Source organism: Chroicocephalus ridibundus, chromosome Z (genome assembly GCF_963924245.1).
Source record: "Chroicocephalus ridibundus chromosome Z, bChrRid1.1, whole genome shotgun sequence".
Lineage (NCBI taxonomy): Eukaryota > Metazoa > Chordata > Aves > Charadriiformes > Laridae > Chroicocephalus > Chroicocephalus ridibundus.
This window is the reverse complement of record NC_086316.1, coordinates 67,084,181-67,105,393: the sequence shown is the minus strand read 5'-3', so window position 1 is coordinate 67,105,393 and position 21,213 is coordinate 67,084,181. Positions and strand designations below refer to the sequence as shown.

General features: G+C 40.2%; 1 protein-coding gene across 8 annotated transcripts in view; it reads right to left on the bottom strand.

Annotated features, from left to right (window-relative positions):
• Positions 1-21,213, bottom strand: part of SLC38A9 (solute carrier family 38 member 9) — a 66,111-nt gene extending 44,898 nt beyond the window's left edge. For 2 of the 8 annotated variants that reach the window (XR_010069005.1, XM_063319416.1), the window contains exons 1-7: positions 21,104-21,191; positions 12,572-12,723; positions 4,260-4,392; positions 3,562-3,683; positions 3,350-3,413; positions 3,141-3,234; positions 2,033-2,203 (exon numbers count right to left, since the gene is read on the bottom strand). Coding sequence is in view for 7 of the 8 variants with exons in the window: in XM_063319416.1 (XP_063175486.1) it covers positions 2,033-2,203; positions 3,141-3,234; positions 3,350-3,413; positions 3,562-3,683; positions 4,260-4,392; positions 12,572-12,675 (688 nt within the window). In the remaining variant the exon portion in view is untranslated. Of the gene's footprint in view, positions 1-2,032; positions 2,204-3,140; positions 3,235-3,349; positions 3,414-3,561; positions 3,684-4,259; positions 4,393-12,571; positions 12,724-13,162; positions 13,262-20,191; positions 20,354-21,103 lie in introns of those variants that run through there. The other 6 variants (XM_063319418.1, XM_063319417.1, XM_063319419.1 and 3 more) reach the window with 6 other exon arrangements.

Below are 21,213 nucleotides of genomic sequence, written 5' to 3'. Positions count from 1 at the left end.
CAGTACGCTCCTGTGCTACTTTAATGCTCTGCCACAACAGGTATTTTCGACTTTATGCAATTTCACAGTATGAGAGTACTGGATTATGTACATATACACATACAGAAAATGCCCATCATCTTAGAAATTTAATTACTGTGTTTCTGGTTAAAATTTGCTTCTGCTGCACGTGGGAGTATTATGCACACAGAAAATCAACTGGGGCAGTAGGCCTCAAATTTTTAAAATGCAGTTAACAGCAGCTTGTTTCTCATAAAGAGAGGACAAGTCTTGTGGGAAGAAAATTATTTTTTGTTTCTTCACTTTGATTTATGACACCCGGAATCACAACTGAGTTTCTCATACTTACTGATATCAGTTCAGTGTATAAAACAATCAGAAGATTTAATTAAAATCATTTGTCACCTCCTCACTTCACCACTGTTTTGTGTTGCTACTTAAAAAAATGTATTTAGTGTGAAGCCATCAAAAGAACTGATGGCTCTTAGGGAATTAGAGCACCTTAAAATCAGTTATAAATGGACAGCCAAAACTTATGTTTCCTCTGTACTTAAAAAGTGTTTTAGGACTAGCAATTGCATTTGTGGATTTATTTCTGTTTCATGAAACAGAAGAAAGCATGGGACACTATGTTAAAAAAAAAAAAAAAAAGACAGGATATCATACTTGGTTTACAGTTCTTGCACTCTCTGTGTACTACTAATTTCTAGACAATTCTCCCTAAGGAAAACAATTTGTTCCCACCTAAATTGCATGCGCAGACTTTTTAAAAAGTCATCTGAGTATACTAGAATTAAATACAGTAGCCTGCTTAGAATAACTTAGAAACACATGGCTGGAAGATGCCATTGTGTCAAACCTACATCCTGTTACCCATTTTACAAAACTTAGTGATTATGTAGCCACAACGAAAGTTAGGACAAGAATCCAATGATTGAAGTTATCACAGAGCAAACAATTTCAGTGAGAACCCCTAGCAAATACAGGTAAGTAATAAAGTACCATGCCAGTCTCAGAGAAAAGCAGGACCTTTCTCCTAGAAAAGGAACTGTCTTGATCATTCTGAAGTTTGCTTACTAGAATCAGCATTATTTGGTTTACAATAATATAGGATTAAAGTGTTAACCTTATTTAAAAAAACCCCACAAAGTCTAAAATGAAATTTAACAACATCTGAATTAGGTCAGCTGTAAAATACATCAGTCATTAACCAATAAACTAAAGTATGTCCTTCAGGGATGGTAGGAACTCTAATTAAACATTGTTTAAGAGCTGTAAGTGTCTGTGCTGTTATTTGCCTTAGAGATTTGTTAATTACCTTCAAAATAGAAACTCTTAAGTCTTAGATGTTCTATTTAATGCCATGAGTCAGATTTTCAAAGCTCTGAATTCCATCATTTAATCCCACAACTCTATATACCTAATTGATTGTATCCACAAAAGCTTTCGTGTCCGTGCACATACAAGGCTGTATGTAAATAGTGAGTATGTTTTCTTTGATAGCAATGCCAGTCTAGGAATCATTCTTTCACAGTGCTATGGTTCATCGTTCCTTCAGGGACACTTGCTGCACTACGGCAGCATTCTAAGTGTGTTTGCTGGAATCTAGAATGAAACTACATTTTTTTTCATTAACTTGGATCATTTCAACAGCTTAGCCTGGTATATGGCTGTTCAAATAGTTACAGCCATGCAAACAAGGGGGGCTGAAAATACAAAGTGGAAACAAGCAACTAGGTATGGGTTGTTCAACTATACCAAGAAGCCTCATTACTGACATGCAAATCAGATAATTGGTACTTTGTCTTTCATTAAAACCACACTTTAAGACAGAGATTGAGAAACTGGCTTTGAGGACATACATGACTGTGCCAGTAACTCCACACACAATTGCTTATTCTCACTTGACTTTTCACCCAAAGCAACAGAAAAATCAAGATTAAATAAAATGGAAAATCCTTTTTCAGTACAAAGCCAAGTCTTGATCTTTTCACAAGGCAGCTGTAAACATTAACCAAAAGTGTTTACTTACTGTATATAAACTTTCCTGTGTTGAACAGAAAGTTGGACATAAGCACCCAATAAACAACCATGGCTCCAACAAGCGATACCATAGAAAATAAGAGGCTTGACCATTGACCAAAGGATCCAAAGTAATACTTGCAAACATCTGGGAATTCCCAATTTGAGGTATCTATTAAAGCTGAAGAAGATACAAAAATAGAAATATATCTAAACAAAATGTTATATTAGAATCAGTAGAACTCTTCATGAGAGGATGCATTCTTGTTTCAGAATATTCTGTCACAAATTCACAGTGCTTCCAAGGGCTAAGAAAATTGCTGTTAACTTTAAAGTATAACACTTATTAGGCGTTTGACTGAAGGAGCCTGAAGAAGTAGTGGCTTTTATTGCAGCCGTAATACTACTTTGTGTACTTCCAGAAGCACTGGAATAAGACACGGTGGCAAAAATGCAGCCTTGCATTTGCAGGCGTAGCCTTTTGCAGGAGTTATGGCAAAGTAGGCCAGATCATGAACTAGTCCTCAACAATGCCCTGAAATGAGCTGTCAGAAACTGGAGGTCTTAACTGAACAAGTGAGGAGCTGGTGCATAAAAGCACCAACTACAAGAGGTGCAAGATGAGTTTTGAACCACTGCCATGAAGCAATTGTCCATACACTGCTTCCAACACAGAATATATACAAATATTAGGGTACTACAGGCATGAAACACAAGTGCATGCAGCTACAGCCCAGGCCGTTCCACTGCAGAACATGATCAGAAACACACGTAGTGAACTAGACAGTGCTTATGGAGAAGAAGGGAAGCCTCTAGCTCCGTAAGTCCCCAAACACTTAGTAAGTGTACATCTGAAATGTTGCTTGCTAAGAGTTTGGCTTTGGCTAGAACAGTTAGGTCCCAAGGAACTGAAGGATTATCTAATAAGGGAAGACAGACATTTAGCTTACAGAGCTTAGATCTAGACTACAAAAGTAGGGAGACATTCAAAGGAACAGCTTTTATTGGCATGTCACGTCTAACATATAGTAAAGATATAGACAAACAAAGAATCTATTAGATCTCTGTATTTCACGCTTAATGGAAATATTTGCATTATGAAGCTTTGTATCTCTTACGTATCATTTTCCGTGATTTCACAACTCTGTAGCAGCAATAAAGAGTCAAAATGCCCATGAGTAAGATGAGAATGATTCCAGAAGTAAAGCCTGCCTGTTAAGAGGGAGAAACGCAGTTTACTTTCTTTATCAGCAACACTACAGAAAAATGAAGAGCAAGCCGTGTTGCCAGAACCATTTTCATATGCATACATTTTTCATAGTTTTACCTGTTTTATTCCCCAAGGGATACTTAATATAGATGTACCCATCATCGTATTCCATATCATAAATCTAGGAAGAAAAGAAAACCACCAGTGAATAATTTAAGAAGCAATTTTACTTCATGCTATCCTCTTAGCTACAATAGTTATGAATACAACATAGAACATTCAATACTAATGCATTATCTGGCTAATATATGTCAAGGTGCTTCACATACATTGTCACTATACTGGAGTTTTTACCATAGCCATCTGTGCAACTGTCAACTTTAAAAGCAGTTCCTAATGGACTGTACACGTAGATTTCATCAGGAGCTGGAAGTACATGATCAGGAGCAATCTAACAAATGGATAAAAAACAAGACTTATTAGTAACACCAAAGACCAAAGTAACTATTGTCCCAAATACAGCAAGCCAACTGTTGTAAATCACAAAACTCTTTCCATGAAAAGTGCATTTTTTTTAAAAAAAGGTTGGATTACATTAATTTTCTCCCCATGGAAAAAACAGTTGATAGAATTTTTAGCAAGATAGCAAAAAAATAGATTTTTCTTCTGCAAAATGTCTTTGACATACTATGCACAAATCATGCTAGTTCAATCGTTGCAGCTGACCACTGCTTAAATCCTCTTACAGATGGGATAAATGAGTACACACATCTAGGCAGCCTGGACCACTGTTAAAAAATTCAAGGTGTTTGTATGTTTTCTTTGGATGGCGAAGGCATTGCACAAAGTCAACCATAACTTTTGAAAACACTTTGTTAAGGCACTCAGCTACTAGATATTTACTTCAAAGCGAGCTGCAGAACAGTTCTCCCCCTACCTTTATTTGTGCTTCTTTTATAAACCTAGGCAGTTGAAGACCCAACATGCCAGAGACCACTCAGTTTATCTGGTCCTGTCTTTGCCTTACCAATGCCCTGTCTGAAGGAGACGTGAGCCTGCTATAGTAATGAATCCGCTTATTCATTGCTGAAGCTTCATCAGTGACTCTTTGAATGTCATCGTTGACACTGACTATGTTTGTAGGTTCCACATGAAATGGTCTAAAGGAGGGAAAAAAAAGAAAGAAAAGGAAACCCCTTAAAACCCTAGAACACAAGAGCCAACATACAACTCAGAGAACAGTTCAGCATCACTCAGGGTGCGTCTGTCATTCACTGACACAAAGCAAATGCAAAAAAAAAAATCACTGCCATCAGGGAAGCTGCCATCCATTAAAGAACCACGTGTTCTTATCATCCATATTAACATGGCCTCTTGTCCAGATTCTGCAGGGCAACCTAACGTCAAAATCCAGACCTAATATCCAGTCTATTAGTTTTCAACAATGAGTCACACCAGAACTACATGTTAATAAGCTTGGCCAAGCTTATTAGTGCTTATAACTGGTGTTGCTAGAAGCAGTGATGAGGAAGAGAAGTAGAAGCAGAAAGCATGAGAATGCAGAAGCAGAAAAAAGAGAAAAAGAGAGGAATGAGTGGTGGTAATGAGGACCACCTATGAAAAGACTAGGAACTACTAATCTAGGCAAAAACACTGTATGAAATTCTGCTTAACGGGAAGCAACCAAGCTCAAATAAGTCCATGTGCTTATACTATTTTTAAGCCAATGCAACCAGGAATGGAGTTTGTCACAGAGCACGGAACAACAGATGTCCGTTTGCAGTTCTGAACTACTTCAGAACTTCCCTTCATATTTAGTTAAGGTAATCACAGAGAACAGGACTGTCAGCAACAGATGGTCTAATCTCTAATACAGAGATGTACAGAATACAGGTGGTCTCCCCTCCCTCTTCCTCAGCTGAGTCAGACTGCAGGTATGGTCACAGCCACTAAAGGAGAAAGCAGACACACCACATGGCACTTGTTTTCTCTGCACACATGCAGGTACAGAGCAATCAGAGTGAAAGCTCCTCCTAAAGTTACAACATAATATAAATCTAGCTTCCTGCAAGGGGTGCTACAGGAAATATGCAACCTAATCAAGATATTGCAGAGATTTTTTTTTTTAATCAAGTATCATTTACTTCCATACAGGCAAATGTGACATTCACTCTTAACACTGACAGGCTAATTTCTCAAACAAGACAGGGGATACTTGTGACCTGTAAGCCTTCATACAGGGTTTTGGGGTTCCCTCCCTTACACCAGTGCCTTTAATTCCTAAAGCAATTTCAACAGCTTTCTGATATTCTTCTTCCAAGTTGATGTTTAAATCACTCAGAAACAAGAACCACCCCAAAAACAGAACCCACAAAAGTACAGATCACAACAAGTTTCAGGCTACCAAAAGCAGAAATTAGGTCAGTAATAAATCCATGCCATCTTTCCTGTAATATGAGCAAAGCCTACTTGAACTGTTTTCCAATGCCCATTTCTGGCTCAGACTACAAAGGAATGTGGTCAGCCCCTCCTGCCCCAGCCCTCAATACAGTGACAAAGGTCCCATTCTCTTTCCCAGTGAATCATCAAGCATTTGCACCATGGCACCACCTTTTATCTCAAGGAAGAAATGGAATACAACTCTGAAGCTGGTTGTTGTATCTCTAGAAGAGATGAAGGTAGGTCCTTAGTCCTGTGTGCTTACAGGGACACAGCAGGTAAGAGTATTTATGAGACTAAAAAAACCTGACTGACAAAAGTGGAGAACAGTGAAAAATAACTTCCTTCTCCACAAATTCATTCTTTCCTTCACCTTAGACTTCATTAATTCTTACATCTTCCTTCATCACAGAAAAAATGGCTTACATTTGCTAAGTCATTTCCCACTTACTGTAATGAAAGTGAACACACTTCCAATTTTTAAAACATTCTCAATTGACCTTTTTTTCCCCCCCATGTCTATGACATTAAGGGGGAAATTCTGTGTGTGGACTTCTGGTGTTCTTACAAACAATTAAGAGAGATACTGCAATTAAACGGGAATAAATTTTAAGCAATAGCTTTATTACTTAAGTCAGAGGCACATAGGGTTAACTAATTCCACAGATATGTAACGTACAAAAATACTCATGGACTGTCCGCTCTAAAGGACTTCACTTGTTTTAGCTGAAAATTTATTGGACTGATCCAATCATTGGACACTGCTAAAAAATATTTCATTAGAAGACCTGTAAAATAAAGACTGTAGTTATGAAAACAGGAAATGTAATATGTTTAAATGCCTCCCCACCCCCAGTCAGTGCTCTGCTGTTTTCTGCACATTATATTTAGGACACTAAAAGTACGTGTTTAGCTAATTATATGGCAGCTGCATAGTGTGAAGAGCTTCATGAGGACTACCTCTTTCCCCACCTTCAGTTAATATTATTAGTACATCCCCATAATCTTCCATTGCTACTGTGGAAAAATTACACTGAGATGAAGTCTACATTTTGTTTCAAAGGGAGCAGATCCGTGGCAAAGATTTCCTTCAAAATGGTGTTCAACAACTGCTGACATGAATGTCAAAAAAAGTTCTTTCAGACTGGAAGACAGTAGGAGATTATTTTTTAAAGCAATTCAAGTTAAAGCCATGGATGATTTTAAAATTAAAATAACAGAAAACATTAATATAACATCCTATTTTATGGGGAAAGCAATGTTGTTAGTCAACAACAAAACAAACATGAAGAAAAAAATTCATGTGTAGCAAAAACTTATCTGTCTGTAGATAAGAAATTCTTTAGAGAAAGATATTTCCTTTTCTTCACTACTACGAACAGAGTCTGGACTGAACAAGCAATTCACGGTCCAGCACAAACATTCTGGTATGACCCAGAACCTAAGCACAAAACAGATGGGTATGACCCAGAATCTACAGGTGAGGAAAACAAAATTTAAACAACCCCAAAGAAATTATATATATCTCAAAGAAATTATATATATCTGTTGCTATTGCTTCCTGCCTAGAGGAGTGCACGTTTAATGCTGCCAGTACTTGGGCTACTTTCCCTCTTGATCCCTTCTGGTGTGCATCTGTTGAGAATGAAGATGATCTAAAGCAACAATTAAATTTCTTTTTCTCAGGGTACCACTGCACCTCTAGTCTTACTGAGCAAGCGACTATGTTAAAATAAGACTGTCCAGCCATTGGTTTTATGGTTGTTAGAGAAAACATCGGTCTGACTTGGAAGCTATGTGGCATGCAACTTTCCTCCTGGATCTCCACTAGGATTTGTCTACGATCAAGATCATTTCCCAGCTGCCAGCTACACCCAGATCAAAGGCTGACTGTAGGACACACTCACACAGAAGTCCCAGAAGCTCTCAAAGACTCAAAGAAGTTATCAAAGACTGAGATTTTCAAAGCCCAGAGCAGGTAGGATATAATCTGGGATGTATTTTGGAAAACTCTCTTTAAGGACCTTAAGTCTAATAGACATGCACTCTCTACATGCAAGCATCAACAGCTGCAACAGATTCCTACAAAACTTTCTGATTTATACAGGCAATCACATTATATCTCTCATGTGGCAAAATCATTATGAAAAGGACGTGGGACAATGTGATCTGGGGGAAGGGGAGCAGTTACATGACTAGAGGGTGTGATTATTAATGCAAAACAGTGCAGACAATTTCCATGCATTGAGATAGACTACAGTGTCCAATGAACACATTATACCCATACTAAAAAACACAATTGCAATGTATATTTCAATAGCTAGCCTGAAAAACAATGCTCTTTTTACCAGGGCAAACACACCAGTATAAAACACAGCTGTTTTCTGCAGCACGATGAATATGGACAAGATGCAGGATCTCATGCAGTAGGTCCACACCTCCCATATGCTACGCCCCATGCATGTACCTCAGAAACCACTCCCATAAAACCTGCAGCTACACTCATGTGCTAGCTATTTCTCCCTCACACAAAGGACCAGTTAATAAGAATTCTAGTGCTGGTCCAGGAAAAGAAAAGGCTTCTGTCCAAACCTCCTCATGTTATGAACTTGGGTAGCAATTTTTGCAAGCAATGAAAAAAAAAAAAAAAGAGGTCCTCATAAGCCAAGTTGTTTCCAAATATTGTGCTAGGCAAAGTTCAAGTGTTGCATATGGAGGGTTAGGGGGAACAGCACAACAGGAAGATTTGTTTGGCAAGCTACATACAATCTTGCAACTTCTAGAATCCGTAATGTTCCTACATCTCTTTTTCTGGATATTTTTAGCAATGTACTACATCTTGCAGAGCAATGAAGCAGTATAGTGAGTACACATCTCAAGAAGTTTTAAACTAAATAATACTGTTTTCCGAGTACCTTCGCTGAAATGTTTTTAAACAGCAAGCAACTGGTTCTGGACGTTTGATCAAAAGTAGTAGTGTGAGCATTTAGCTGTTACAATGTAATACATTTTTTGTGTGTCAGTGCTGTTTTTGCTCTACCTGATGGTATCAATGACTTCACATTAGGTGAACTTTTCATGTTTAAATAAATACAAAAAAAAAATCCTCTTTACAGCATGCTTAACAATTTCTTTCCTCTCCTCCAAAATGACCACGAGGAGCCACTTTAGCTTATTGCACAGATTTCTTTGAAACGCCATGTCAATCTGTTACTTTTTCAGGGATGTGATAGTATTATTACACAAAAATAAAGCCACTAAATTCCTATGGCTTTATTGTTTTACTGAGTCCCCACATTATTATAGGAATGCTGTATATGGCACAGGAGAAACCAAGGAGGAAAATTGATTCAACGTAGAATCATAGAATGTGTTGAGGTAGAAGGGACCTTTAAAGGTCATCTAGTCTAATCCCCCTGCAGTAAGCAGGGACATCTTTAGTTCAGAGTTGGAAATTCATAATGGAAATTAAAGTAAGGAGAAAAAGTAATAATGAGAAGACTATACTCACAGGTTGCTACTTCTTAATCAGGAACTGCCTATCTGGATAGGAACATTACAGATGGCAGGGCACTCATCTTAAGGAAACCTGTTACAAAGAATTCCACAACTAACTTGATTTTTACTTTCTAAGCTGGTCTGAATTTATGTAAGCATTGTAAACAGTATGCTTATGGTTTATCCTGAGATCATAATTCTCTCCGCAATATATTTTACCTAAACTTTTTCCACATTCCTATCACCATGGTCTTTATAATGATGACAGCATGACCACACAAGTATCTTAAAAACCCGTATACAGAGCCAAAATCACCTTTCAGAGCACAACATCTCTGTTGCTCACCAGATATGCATTTTAACAAATAAAGAATCACAAGCTTTACCACACCACATTTCAAGCACTCTTCCCTCTTCTGTGTCAAAGGCAAAGCTATTCTACTCTTCCCTTACAAACAAATATGAAGGTTCTTAATTAAGAAGGTCCTAATTCTTCCCAGTTAGGAAGTAGTAATATTAGGAATTACCAAAAATATTAACGACACAGAAAAAGGAAAAGCAGGCAAAGCAGTAAAAAGACCACATGGGTTTGGAGTGGTAAAAGCACAAAGAATGCAGAAACGGTATTTTTGCACAGGTTAATCCCGACCATTGTCTACCTCTGTGTAAGTTAAAAGAACTTTGAAAATAAAAGAAAAACAACCGCTTTTGCATGAAAAAGTCTTCTCCGACTGCCATCTACAGACACTGTTTAATTTATAGCTGGTTAATTTCACCTACTGATCTCTCTCCTGCATTGTGTGGGAACACTGCAGGGCTTCAGAAAGAACAGAAGAAGGAAGAAGGCTGGATCTTTTTTTAGCAGGGGGCACTGTCAAGGTTTTTCATATGCAAAACAACTAACACAAAACATCATTTGTTTCTCTGAAGGTTCAAGTATTCCTGAAGATAACTGCAGTATCTGTTGACAATAAATATTTAAAGAGCATTCAGAAGAAAAAAGAAGAAACTCCCTCTCTTGCATACAGTAATCATCAATAAGCTATTGCAGCAATGACATTCTAGTTTTTGAAGGGACCTACAAAATGGGCAAAACACACCTAATACGGTATGAGTAATGCGGGTCATTGTGAAGAACAATAACATGCTCTTTAAGAGGATTAAGAGTGGCTTTATATTTCCCCCAAATTAGCAAAAGAATAATAGACAAAATAATTTACAACTCTAAAAAACAATTCGCTTATTGTTCTTATGTAAACACTGTAAAGCATGCCTTTCAAAAACCCCAAATCCTCCAAGCTGTTAAGAAAACCAAATAACTATGTAAATGCCGTCAAATCTCAAACAACCCGAACAAAAGAACAGAACAGCACTAAGAAAGACAAACAGTGATTACAAGCAAATCAGACAAAACACTTCAAGAGCTATCTCAATCAAAGCAAAATGACCACCCACAAACGTCATATCAGGTTTCTGAATAGTGAGTTAAAAAAAGGAGTAAACTAAGCAGAGCAAATAATGTACTATTGCACTTGCACTCTCTGATACTTCAATAAACCTCTCTCCCAGGAGCCGCTACTCCCTAAAGCTCTCATGAAGAGGTCCTTCAAATCCCCCACTGCTCTCAACCACATCTGACACAGACCCCGGTAGCCCCTTCTCCCCCTTTCCTTCTTCTAAAGATTGCAGAGATGAAGTTCAGCCTTGTTTGGCCCCACTACGATTTCCAGCCCTTCCCGATATTCCAGGGCTCGTGCCCTTCATCTTTGTGCCTCTGCATGTTTGGAAGGCAAATGACTATGTTGTAGAAAACGGGAGAATGAACTCAAGGGAGGAGCAATAAGGATTAAGCAGACGGATCTGCAAAGCTGGAGGTTGTGAAGGTGGGAACGCAATTCAAGTAGATGCTTCTGCTTTTGGGGAAGCAACCAAATGCTACAAGCTATGACCTTTTATGAAGCTGAGTCTCCAAACTTAAGAAATCACAAGAAAAAAAACACACCACACAATGAGGAAACAATACCTAACTTCACTTCTGAAAAGTGGATCTTGGCATTTTGATATATTGCAAAGGTGTAAACTTCTCTTACTGCTCCTGCATCACCACACCACCTGAAACCATTGCTCCTCAAACACAACATGTACTTCCTCCAGCACAAGGGGATCCCAAAAGCCATACAAATTAGCAGTCATCTTATGCCAGGAGGGCCTCAGACACTCCTCAGAAAGAAGATAAGGCAAGAATTCATTTTGCACATTTCCTTTTCCCACCTGAAAGCACGCTATTGTTTCCTAATCTTTATATGCACAATTCTGTATGCTCCTGCATCTGAGCTCCGCTCATCCCCTGGGCTCACTCAGGCCCTTATCCTCCTTCCTTTGCTCGCAGAGAACAAAGAGATTCTTTAGCCGCTGGCTAACGTGTGAGCAGGCTCTCACGCCTTTCCAAAGCTGCAGGCTGGGACAGCAGCAAAATACTATACTCAAAAACTTTTTTTTTTCCTTGCTAAAGTGGGCCTCACCGAGATGTTTTGTATACAACAGTGCCATCTTCAGTTCCTTCAGGAAAACTGCTCTACTGAAACACGATGCTGGAGGAAAGGGCAAAAAAGGAGCCATAAAAAAGGTCGCACGGGACTATTACTTCGGCTAAAAGTGCAGAGCTAGTGCCTCCAGCTAGCATAAGAAGGTCAGTTCCCACTCCGATCTCAGTTTTGGTTCCAGTCCCAGCTCGCACAAACCTTCACTGCAACAGCAGAGGAAGTCTCCCACTCCAACCTCCTTAAACTCCGTTAAACTCTAAGAAAACATGCAAAATAACCACTTAGCTAGATATGTATTATTTTCACAGGCTGGGCTGCCAAATTTTTCGTATTTGCTCAATCTCAAAAAAATAATACATTTTTTTTCATAAAGGCAGTAAACGTTGCCCAATTCCCTCAGTACTAGCAAATAATGTATTCTTCCAGCATCACCTGCAGAATGCATACAGAGCCATTTACACACAGTGACAGCCATTTATCTATACCATCTGGCAAGCTTTCTTGCATCTTTTCAACATTTCAGTTTGTTGTGCTAAATAAAAACCATCATGCTTCAGTATACACACATGACATTCAGTGTTTGAAGAGCACTTTAAAAGCCACACGCCAAGTTCTTATTGGAGAACTCTCTCTGAAGTGATGTCATTAGAATAGTCTCTTCCTCATAAACAAAACACAAAACATCTGTTCACCTGGTGCTTGGAAATAATATCATATAGAGACAAAGTAGGAACTGTTTGTACTCAGATCCTGGTTTCCAAATGTTAGTCTTCTGTCTTTGTAGCATTCTGTTGCTAAAAACAAAGATTAAACAACTCATTGCTATATAATTATTCTGTAGATTCAACCTTCCTCATACCTTTTGCACTTAAAATCTTCTGGATTAAACTGTATGTTCATGATTCCATAATTGCTTTCATCACCTCCCACAGGAACCAAGAGAGGTTTGGTATCGTCTTCCATATTTGGTGAATGTGTCGCCTCCTTCTAGATTCTGTCAGTTATTCTGACCTAAAAGAAATTAAACAAGATGACCATAGTTAAGTAAAACTGTGTCTCTGCTACAAATTCAAAACTGGCAGAGTCCCACAGCTTCAGAAGCTCCTGGGTGAAAATAACCAGAAAATCCCTTCAAATTGCCACTTGAAATTCTGTTTCCTTAATGCAAACATCACAGGCCAAGTACATCAGGGACAATATTTTTTTACAACACTCTATCCATTTAAGTAAAGTGGTCAATGCACTACCAGTGGTGCTCTGATTCTCTTTTAGCACCGCAACAAGCAATATAAATGAAAGGAATATGATGGATGCTGTTGCTTATATTGTGACTGAAACAGGTTTGTAAAAAGTGAGACTCAGAATCTGAATTTCCTTTGAGCTACCACAGCTAAGAATCAAGTCCACCATGTACAAATTAATGTTAAGTATATTCATACATAGGTCTTACCTTCCTGCATTCAAAGCATGGGACTCCTTTTCTTACTGCTCCACTGTAAGACCAGTGTGATTTTTAAAGGAGCTGTATTTCCAATTTGTAACAGTACAGCTGAAAACAATTTATCAGTTATTAGAGACTACTGTTTCACTAAATTACTTCAAACTTTGCAGCAGACACCCATGCAGTTTTCCAGTGTATTTCCCAGAATAAAGATCAGATTATTGCAGCCTACCGTGCCCAGGCACTTTGAATTAAAGGCAATGAATGGTTTAATAATGCATTAATAATTATGTATTATATGCATTCAGGGCACTCCTGGCCAAACAAAGGGGAACAGATCGCTTTTAAGCTAATGGAATTCTACTTAGACCGAATTACAGCCCTCACCATGGGACTCACTGTGGTCTCGTGTGCAGCTGAACAAATGTAATGGCTTTAACAGCCCTCATCCCTGCTACCTCCTGAAGAATTCCTCAGCCAGGACTCCTTCTGCAAACAAAAACGGCAGAAGTATCTACTCTTTCAGGGCGACTGTTTCCTGATGCTTTAGAATGTTACACAGGAAAGACAGATGAGAACCAGAGCTGGCACAAGGTAAGGAAGGATGGCACTGGATGTTTGAAACCTGGAGTGGCGATGGAGGAACAGAAGATAGAAAGATCGAGGTGTGTATCATCCTTCTGCATCCTCATGGAAACACACAGTAAAGGCCCAATCCCAGAAACTACACCAACCTAAGTTAAGCACTGACATGGCTCTATCCCTGCACATTGCCAATCCTCTTGTGTTAGCTCATCCCCCTAATGCCTCTGGCAAAAAAATAAAGAATCTGAAGGAGAGGATGAAACAGGAAGGAAGGTTAGCAGTTTTCAACGACGTCAACTCTCTGGAGTTCAAACAATTGCTAAAGGAGGAGTGGGAAAACACTGTGGAAGCACGTGGCAGGGGGCTGCAGAAGCACTGAGACTGGCTCCATCTGCTGAGGGAGTGCATTTTAGAGGACAGGCACCTGCTCCCCGTCCCCAGGTAAGGCTCTCTGCTCTCAAGGGGAGGTGACCACTGGAGGCTCCAGTTCCTGGAAATGAGTACAGTCCTGCCCTTTCAGCTCAAGGGCATATGTGTGATCCCACACTAAACTGGCCTGGGAAGACTGATTCAGATGAAAATTAACCATTCTTTGCCTTGCTTTAAATCCAAATCAATGTTGAGCTTGGGGCTTGTTGTCTGGTTGCACACACTTGCATGCATGTGCAAAGGAGGGGACAGTGCATGGGAAAAGCCATTTCATCTGGCAGTGCTGCCAGCTCCCTCCCAGTTTCGGTATCCATGACAAGATTTGAATGAAGCTACTAAGTTTAAAGGCATGACTTTGAGTTTAAAGGCATGATTTTCCCTTGTTCATTTCAGCTCTTCGAGAGCACATTATAAGTGATCAGTGATAACAATCCAGGCATCTTAAGAGCCTATTTACACGCCCTGGTAGCATCCTCTTTCTCTTGCATTTCATTTTTACTGTCACCTTCTCTAAAGCTTTTTTCCTGTCCTCTTTCCAGAGCCTTTCAAAGATGGGGCTTCTCTTACCCATCTTAACTTACTGCTGCTTCTCTTTTGCCACTCTATCCCATCAGTTCAGATTCTTTACGGTAGAGCCCTTCTATTCCACATCACTGCTGCTGGTTCTCTGGCCTCAACTGAACGTCCTACATTCTCTCCTTCTCAGCTCCTCTGGCGATGCTCAGCTTTTGGATTCCTGCTCCTCATTTCCTCTTTGTTTTTTGTCTTTCCTACACACTGTCAAAATTGCTTTCCAAACCTGCCTTTACTAAGCACTGTTTACGAAGAGATTTCTTAGTTCACAGGAGTATTTTGATTTCCTTTCATGTGTCACTCTGTTCCTTTCCAAACCCCGTTTATAGCTCCCCTCTTGTTCATTTCTTTCCTATTGATTTCCCTTATTTTTCTATGGTTCTAGGTCACCTCCTTCCTCCCTACGTTCCATTCCTTTTGTGCCCTGCACCCTCCCACTGTTTAATTCACCTCGGTGCACATCAACTTACTCCAGTAACTGTATACTTCTGAAACCAAACCACAGGTCCCAGAGACTTCATGCACTGCTACAGATACCCACCTACTCCTCGGCCATTCCTGTTACAAAACAGTTCTCGCAACCCTCTGACCACACACAACAGCCTTCACGGACTTTTATTGTTTGCTTTTAATTACCACCTCTAGAGACTACAGTCTCTTTCTAAGACCTCACCAGTGGTCTCAGGTAGAAGACTGGTAATGTGGTATTATCTTGGTTTATTCCATTCTTTTCTCTTTTTCACCTTAACATCCTGCATGCTTTTTCCGAACAGGTAACACCTAGGTCTCAAAAACAGATCCCTCACTTGTTTTGCATTTTGGAGCACTTTCCGAATTTAAATCACACTTTGGATTTAGCCATAAAAATGCAGATGAAAATTTAAATTCCTAATGACGGAACTGAAACTCAAAATAAATTCAAACCCCAAATACTCAGGAGTGGTTTCAGACAGAATTTTCCAGAAGACTACAGCCCTGAGCTCCCTTCCTTCCTTTCTTCTACAGGCGCTGGTTTACGGTGCAGATTAAGCAGTCATTAAATGCTAATTTAAGATACTGCTTTGAATGCACCCCTGCCTTAAAACCTGTTGTAAATAATGCATTTGTGCTTTACAATTCAATCTGACAAATGCAGACAACATTGATCACCAGTTTGATTTTCTTTTCACTATGGCTATAAAGAAAGAACCCAGAACACTTTATAATATTCCATAAAGAAAAATAATCCTTCCAAAACATAGCGTACACTAAGTTTGGCTTGAAAGCATGATTTGGGGCTTATGACTCTTTAGGGTCTACTTAAAACTTTGATTGGCAGTTTATTTTTTAAGTGCTTATTTTTGAGAGCACATAGGTGAAGCCTATGATCAGCAAATTGATTACTTTACAAATAGATGCTGCTATCATTATGCAAAGGCTGCAGCTGGAACCAGTACAGCTTAAAGAAAACTGTAAGCATAAGAGCAAAATGAAGAAGAATGCACCTAATTAACCTCTCTTTTATCCAATTTCTACTCCTTTTGGCTGGACTGCATTCTCAATAAATGTTTTTAATACACGGGATTGAGCCAGTTGTGCTATCTGAACTTACTGCCTGACATTTTCCATTACAATAACCTCTTCTCAACTGCTTACTTTCCCAGCATCCTAGTTATCTAAAGATTTTTTTATACTGAGCATCTAAGCTATGTTCACCTCTTTCTAAATGTTTCTTTCAAAAACCCGTGATATGACATGCACTATTGTCTATATGGTCTTAAAAGCGTATAATAAGGACTGGGATACCAAACACAAAGAATTCATGCCAAAAATCAAAGCTGCTTGATTCCTATTCTGCTTGTATAATTTATGACACATTGCGGTTACTGTTTCCATGCGCCCACTGCCATATTCAGAGAATTACTATGGATCTCTGGGAATTATTGTATGGCTGCTTGGAAATGGAGAATGCTGTTTTAAGGATACCTGACTCATTTGTTGTCAAACTGGATTTTCCTGCAAGCGGGAAAGAGGTGCCTGCTAGCTGTGGTGTACCTGGAGTTGGTGATATGAGTTCATGGTACTTTGTCTTCAGCAGTGCTATGAGTTAAAGGCGTTGCTCTCCCCTCCTGCTTGTTCTCCCAGCCCTTCCTTCCCCCATTTGTGGTGGCACAGCTATTTGTCTTCTTTCTTGTATTGGTGGAATGAACAGGACTGGGGAATAGAATTGGCTAAAAAAATCAATCTAAAGAGGAAGATAATTGTTTTTGAGTCTGGCTTGGGGTTGTCTAGCTTGTAGTTCTGCAGAACCAGCAGTTTCATTTTCCAGTTGAAGAGACACAAGCATGGTTTGTGGAAGAAAGAAGGCAATACTACTGGAAGCGTAACTAAAACCACAACCTGGGGGACAACCTACCTCTGACAGAATGTTCAACATTTTTTTCCTTCCGCTTAGAACCTATTCATGTAATGCTGCAAAACATAAGAGCATTTGTGCTGTGCACCACTGTAATGTTAAATATTTTGAAAGCGACCTAGTAACTCTCAAACTGAGCATTCAAAATTAGTGGATTTTTAACCTGTGTTTTATTCCCTATCCTTAGAATAAGGATAATACCAATACTTTGCCTTAGCTCATAAAAACGTTGTGAAACTTTTACGTAAAACTTAGCTGTGATATGTACTAAGCACTGCCATAAATGCCCAAGAGTTATAGTTTGTTGAGCAACTAATCAGGCAGATCAGTCTCCTGCAAAAGTGAACTGAACACTATCACTTTGCTGGTCTAATAAAAGTTTACCTATTCTGAGTACTGTCCAGCTTGAGAAAAATAATCACCTGGTAACTAAATATTTCTAATCGATACCATAATTCATATGTACCAAGATGACTAAGACTGCCCAGGCAACTTTCATTAAACTTAGCTAAGCTTAATACTCCAACCTTTGAATACTTCAACTTTGCAAACTCTGTCCTTTTAAACACAGGTTTGCGTGTTTAACTATTCGTGCACAGACAGTCGGTTCACTTTGTAACATATTTGGTGATGAATGAGAAAAAGGGATTTTCTGCTCAACATATTGCACCCTATATTCTCTAAAATCCTTGTCTCTCCAGGTCCTCTGCCGTTCGCTTGTCACCATTCTGCTCTTCTGCAAGTTCTCTTCTTTCACCCGCAGGGACCTGCTTTCTGTCCTCCTCTGCCACAAACATCATGTCTCTCCTCTCTTAACTTCTGCTAGTGACAGCAGAGATGAAGACCAGGGAGAGCGCTGACTGCATTCTCCCGCAACTAAAATCTTATTGATAAGGCAGGAACAAAGGAAGAAATTTTATGTTTTCTCCTGCAGCATGCTGCATTGTTTCCTCTGCAGCCATATTTCTTCTCCTTCCCAATACAGCTTTGTTGAAGAAAGTGTTTTCAGTTGTGAAACTCCTAACCCATCATGTAACAGACACCTGCTACTTAGTCTTCCAAGCATTTGACTCCAAGAGGAAATACTCCAGCTTTGTTAGCCCCATGAAAGTCAGCATCAAGTGCTGTCAAAATGCCCCCCTAAACTTTCATGTCTGTAATTAGCATAAAGATAAAAAGCGAGATCTTCCACAATTATGATAAAGGAAATATATTCTTGACATACCTTTGCAGTACCAAAACCCCCATAAATTTGCAGTAGTATTGACACTAGCATCTTTTAAGAACTGCTGTACACTACCTTAAAGCACACGTAGTTGTCCTCCTTTCGCTTACAAAGGAATGGCTACATCTAGAAGGAAAATTTAAAATACTCTTCCAGATACGAAAAAATCTGTCCAAACTGTTAGCATGATAAAGTAAGATTGGGATTCTCTTCTGGGTAAGGGCTTAGAACAGCAATTACTTTTTCCAATCATATGCTATCAACATGGTTCTCACCATTATTAATATCTAACCACCTACATGTTCAAACACCATTAATGTCAAGGTATCCTTCAATAGTCAAAAGTCTGCATAGACTTTGAATGCTGTTGTCCCTTTCCTTTTCAGGATATAATTTCACTGGCTGCCTGTGGCGAAGCTATCTTAGTATGCCCCTTGTGCCCTATTTGTAATTCTCCTACAAACAATTGAAGCTCTACATCAGAAGGGCACCAAAAGGGAACACGTGGATGAGAATTTAATAATCCAGGTTTTCTGCTGCTGGTCATAAACTGTGAGGCAATACCTACGGGTACTCAAGATACTTTTCCCAGTCCCACTCTGGGCTACATTCCATATGACTTTCAGGTGGTAATCTAAATAGGGCTTGACCTTCATTAGTCCTCACTGGCTTGCCCCATGAGTTTCTGCTTTCGCTGCCTTCAGGTTCTCTCTTTCTCCCCTGGTTACGAAGTCTGAAAAGTTCAAGGGCTGAAAACAAGGACCCAGTAGATTTAGAAACCTCATTCTAGTTTATGCTCTGATCTGGTCTTCTTTTTACCGGATGACAAAACCATATTAGAGTTTGCTTGCACTGTGAATCTAGCGATGGTAGTTTATAGCTTGGCTACAGATGCGTGCGTCAGTGCTTTAAGATGAGACACCCATTATAACAGATCATGCAGAGTTACAGCCCACGCCATGTAAGAGGGTTACCAAACAGGTTTACCACATTGCAGGCACACAACTGCATTTAGTCAGTCACCCTAGTCATCCCAGGCGCACAGACTGTGCTTGGCTGGTTTGTAGGACTGCTGTTTACCACAGAACCTTCCATAGAGGGCAGGGGGAGGAAGGCAGAGAGGGGCACTCCCACCACAGCCTCCACCATGCCGTCATGGCTACCAGGGCAGTCGGACATGGTGCTGGCCAAACAGCAGCTCTAACTCCAAGAGCTGTTTATGCTCCACATTACTAACACTGGAGTTGCTGCACAGATGTTAGCAACAGTTTCTCAGTGTAGGAAACCCAGTGGACCAGCCATCACGGATGAAGCCAGAACTCTTAATTTGGAAGTCACGCACCTTAAAATAAATGATCACAGAACTTAGTCACCTATAACTTGTTAATTTTCAACCCGTTTAATTACAACTGCAGTCTTAAATTATTTTGGTAGGAGTTTTACCACCAAAAGCTGTTCTTGCGCTTACGTGCAGCAGTAGTTTTCGTTGAGGTATCTAGTGGTTCTTAAAGAGATAGCTCCTAGTCAATTAGATTACACAAATAAAACTGTGACAATTTAAAGTGTGGACACATTTTGTTTCATTTCTTATTTAAAGTCAATACTCCTGAAACCCCATCTCATACTCGTGGTTTAAATGCAAGAATCTACTAATGAAAGTATTTAGATCAAACAAGGAATATTATTTTCAAAAGTGCCACTGGGTGTGACCTGGCCTTCTCTTAAATTCCAAGCAGGTGAATGGATGAATAAAGCTCAAGGCATAAATCTCAGGCTGTGCACTTATGAATTGTGAAAAATAAGCAGGGTCTTATCACTGAAAGACACGGACCTCAATGCAGGACAGAAGAGATCCTCTATTCCTCTTTTGGGATAGTGAGTCCTCCATCAGAAGGGACTGACGAATGTTATCCTGGTCTTAAGTGTAGTAGCATACATTCAGAGCTCCTTAAAACTGGGGCAGCTTGTCACCAGTTAGCTTGTCCATACTCTCCTACAAGCGTATTGGTTGAAGATGATTAAAACTGCGTAAACAATCTAAGTTAGTAGCTTTTGGGGAAAAAAAAAAAAAGACTCTTGAACATACAAGCTGAACCAGTGTTGAGCTTCTGTGTACCTCAGGTACACATACACCAATAGGTATGTGGTTACTGACAGATAGTAAATCTAAGTAAAATTAAGAAGAAATGGAACATTAATTTGATTTGTCTTCAACAGATGAAGCATCTATCATTTGTATATAGGTGGGATTTTTTGTGGAGACTGTAAAGAAATACTTAAAAGACAGTAAAGTTACCACCTTAGGGATTAATTTAAATTTTTAACACCTTTTTTTTTTTTTTTGGTTAATGGATCCACACGCCCGCCAAAACCGATGTCAGCTTTTTCCCTGATTCCTGGATCTCCCGAAAGGCTGTCACGCCGTTTCCGTACATCAGACACCGCTCTGATGTCCGCTTTCCCACGTACGGCGTTACACGGTGCCACCGCTCCTCCCCCGTGCCCCCCCGTCCCCGGCGGCAGGCCGGGCGCCCCAGGGCCCGCCCCGGCGGGAGGCAGCGCCTGGTCTCGGCGGGGGCTGAGCAAACCGGGCTGCGGGCGGCCACAGCGGCTGCGGCACCGCGCTGGAGGCGCCCCCCCGGCCCCAGCCCCGAGGGCCCCCCGGCGCGCCCCGCCGAGCCGCCCCTCCCGCCCCTCCCGGCCGGGCCCGAGGGCGCTGCACCAACAGAGGGGACCCCTCTACCTGCGGCGGCGGCAGCACCGCCTGGCTCCGCTCCCGCGGCGGCAACAGGAAGCACCCGGGGCCGGGCGGCGGCAGGAGGCTGCCGGCGGTAGCGGGCGGGGCGGGCCGCG